This window comes from Moschus berezovskii, chromosome 27, assembly GCF_049115385.1.
Source record: "Moschus berezovskii isolate FMDL1 chromosome 27, NW_MosBer_1.0, whole genome shotgun sequence".
NCBI classification, from domain to species: Eukaryota; Metazoa; Chordata; class Mammalia; order Artiodactyla; family Moschidae; genus Moschus; species Moschus berezovskii.
The window spans coordinates 27,045,661-27,048,793 of NC_142486.1; the positions used below are offsets into that span (position 1 = coordinate 27,045,661).

Sequence of the window (3,133 nt, forward strand, 5' to 3'; positions counted from 1 at the left end):
GACTGAACTGAACTGAACTATCGTGTGGAGAAGACTCTCGAGAGTCCCTTGGACTGCACGGAGATCCAACCTGTCCATCATAAAAGGAAATCAATCCTGAATATTCACTGGAAGGACTGAGGCTGAAGCTGAAGATCCAGTAATTTGGCTACCTGATTCAAAGAGCCAACTCATTGGAAAAGACCCTGATTCTGGGAAAGATTGAGGGCAAGAGAAGAAGGGGGCAACCGAGGATGAGATGGTTGGATGGCATCACCGACATGAGTTTGGGCAAACTCTGCAGAAATAGTGAAGGACAGGGAAGCCTGGTGTGCTGCAATCCATGGGGTCACAGAGTCGGACACAACTGAGGGACCGAACAACAGGGACTCCCAAGAGCCATGACTACCAAAATGGGGTTCATTGACCAGTAAGCTCACAGAGATCTAAAAACGAACTTAGGGGTAGAGTCAGCATAGAGGCGGCCGCGGCAACGGCGGAGGCGACTGCGGTGCGGAAGAACGAGGGTTCGAACTTTCTTACTGGCCTGAGAGCTTTGGGGCTCCTGGGGTCACGATGTCAGAGAAAAAACAGCCGGTAGACTTGGGTCTCCTGGAGGAGGACGACGAGTTCGAGGAGTTCCCTGCGGAAGACTGGGCTGGTTTAGATGAAGATGAAGATGCACATGTCTGGGAGGATAATTGGGATGATGACAATGTAGAGGATGACTTCTCCAATCAGTTAAGAGCTGAATTAGAGAAGCATGGTTATAAGATGGAGACCTCATAGCATCCAGAAGAAGTGTTGAAGCAACCTAAACCTGAACTGTTTACTAAATTCTAGAACAGAGAACCCAGGATGGGATACTTAAAAATGTTCATTTCATTACCTGCTTTGATTTATTTTTGTTTTTGTAACACACAAAAATAAATGTTTTGATCTAAAAAATAAATAAATAAATAAAAACGAACTTAGGCAAGAGCCCAGGATAGAAAGGAGCAGGAACTAAGGGTGGCCACGCTCAAACAGAGAAAAGTAAAAGAAACTTAGAGTGGAGTCGGTATGTGAGGTTTGCCTCTTCAACTCAAAAGACTCAGTTTAATGTTTTGACATTCAGCTCATCAGTCCTTTGATGAGCCTCGACTCTGTGCCAAGCACTGAGATCTAACGACACAAGACACCGCATGAACCTGGTGATTCCAGCTGCTGGGAACACCATTAACTGCAGGGCTTCTGACAGATGGCCTTGGTTAGAAATAACCAAGTTTTAAACAGGTGGCCATTTCAAGATCTTTAGGAAAACATCCCATAGGGCAGGAATTTGAAATTTGGAGATCATTAAAGTTGGAGGGCTCCTCTAGCCTCCCCTTTCACCCTCTTCCTTTTTCCTTCCTTTCTTTCAGTTCCTTAACCTATTTGCCTGCCATTTCAGAAGGTGGAAGGTCTCTCACTGGAAACGTGATCTAATCCAGCTGGGCTGGGACCCTCCCCAGAGTATATTATCCAGGCAAGAATACTGGGGTGGGTTGGCATTTCCTCCCCCAGGGGATTTTCCAGACCCAGGGATCGAACACATGTCTCTTCTGCCTCCTGCATTGGCAGGTGGGTTTTTTAGCATGAGCACCACCTGGGAAGCCCATTTCATTGTACAGTAAATGTAAAGAGACAATGTTTCCTGAACCAAAAACTGGGATGCACAATCTGCCAAAAATAAGTGCCTGTGGGGACACTAAGATAGTCTATTTTCAGTTGGAACTCCCCTAGAGAATCTGGGGTGCGGGCTTATGACTACAGCTGCAGGGGCTCACTCTAGTATATTCTGCACAGTGACTTTAACGTCTGTCTTTGTGCATTTCTGACGGGCTCACAGCATCTGCCAGCAATTGTGTTTGCATGTGTTTTGTGATAGACGAGGATGGGGATGTGAACCCAGGAACTCCTTGGTATGCATGGAATATAGAACTTCTGGGCGTAAACAAGGAAGGCAGAACTCTGGAAAGAAGTGGGGGATTGAGTGAGATGACCTGGTATTCCCTCCTCTCACCCCTCTACTGAAATAATAAGAAGATAACCTTTCAAGCCAGAAGCCTTTGTATAATGGTACCTGCCTGAAGAAATTTTTAACTTAAAAATTTTAAATTTTCTTAAAAAGGCAAAATAATTAAGAAAGGTATAGTATGACTATGGAATGAGAACCATCAAACTGGGGGAAGTATACTTCTATATTAAAAGTCACTTGCTCCTTGAAAGCTATAACAAACCTAGACAGCATATTACAAAGCAGAGACATCACTTTGCCAACAAAGGTCTGTATAGTCAAAGTTATGGTTTTTAAAGTAGTTATGTACGGATGTGAGAGTTCACCAAATAATTGATGCTTTCAAATTGTGGAGCTGGACAAGACTCTTAGAGTCCCTTGGACAGCAAGGAAATCAAACCAGTCAGTCTTAAAGGAAATCAACCCTGAATATTCATTGGAAGGACTGAGGCTGAAGCTGAAGCTCCAATACTTTGGCCCCCTGATATGAAGAACTGACTTATTAGAAAAGACCTGATGCTGGGAAAGATTGAAGGCAGGAGAAGAAGGGGATGACAGAGGACAAGTTGCTTGGATGGCATCACTGACTCCATGGACGTGAATCTGAGCAAACTCTGGGAGATAGTGAAGGACAGGGAAGCCTGGCATGCTGCAGTCCATGGGGTGGCAAAGAGTTGGACACGACTTAGTCACTGAACAACATACTCCTATCAGCCTCATGAACAACCAGGGACAACTTAAGGGCATCCAGGCCCACTGGGAATGAAAACTGTGACATCAGGATTGGGGGGCCCTGTATCTCCAAGTGAGCATTCAGTAAAAATCAGTTGAATGAGTGAATGAACTCTGCATAAATTATAGATTGTGACCTCTATATTTTATCTATGTATTCTACTTTAGAATCTTGAAAAACAAATCTGATTGGCCCAACCCAGACAATATATGTATAATGGACTGATTCATCTTGAATCAAACAGACTTGCCCTGGTCCAATCAGCCGTGGCCCCCAGGGTGGACATGCTGTACAAATACCACAGTACAAATAGCACTATGAGATAGGGTCTGTGGCAGGTGGATACCACCAAAGACCATCTGGATTAAGCAGGCACCCCAACT

At 44.7% G+C, this 3,133-nt stretch overlaps 1 protein-coding gene across 1 annotated transcript; it reads left to right on the forward strand.

Moving 5' to 3' along the window:
* The first annotated feature begins 448 nt into the window (after positions 1–448).
* On the forward strand, positions 449–918 carry LOC148773679 (26S proteasome complex subunit SEM1). Its single transcript, XM_088832958.1, has one exon. The coding sequence runs from the start codon at positions 556–558 to the stop codon at positions 766–768; it is 213 nt and encodes a 70-aa protein (XP_088689084.1). The 5' UTR covers positions 449–555; the 3' UTR covers positions 769–918.
* The last annotated feature ends 2,215 nt before the right edge of the window (positions 919–3,133 follow it).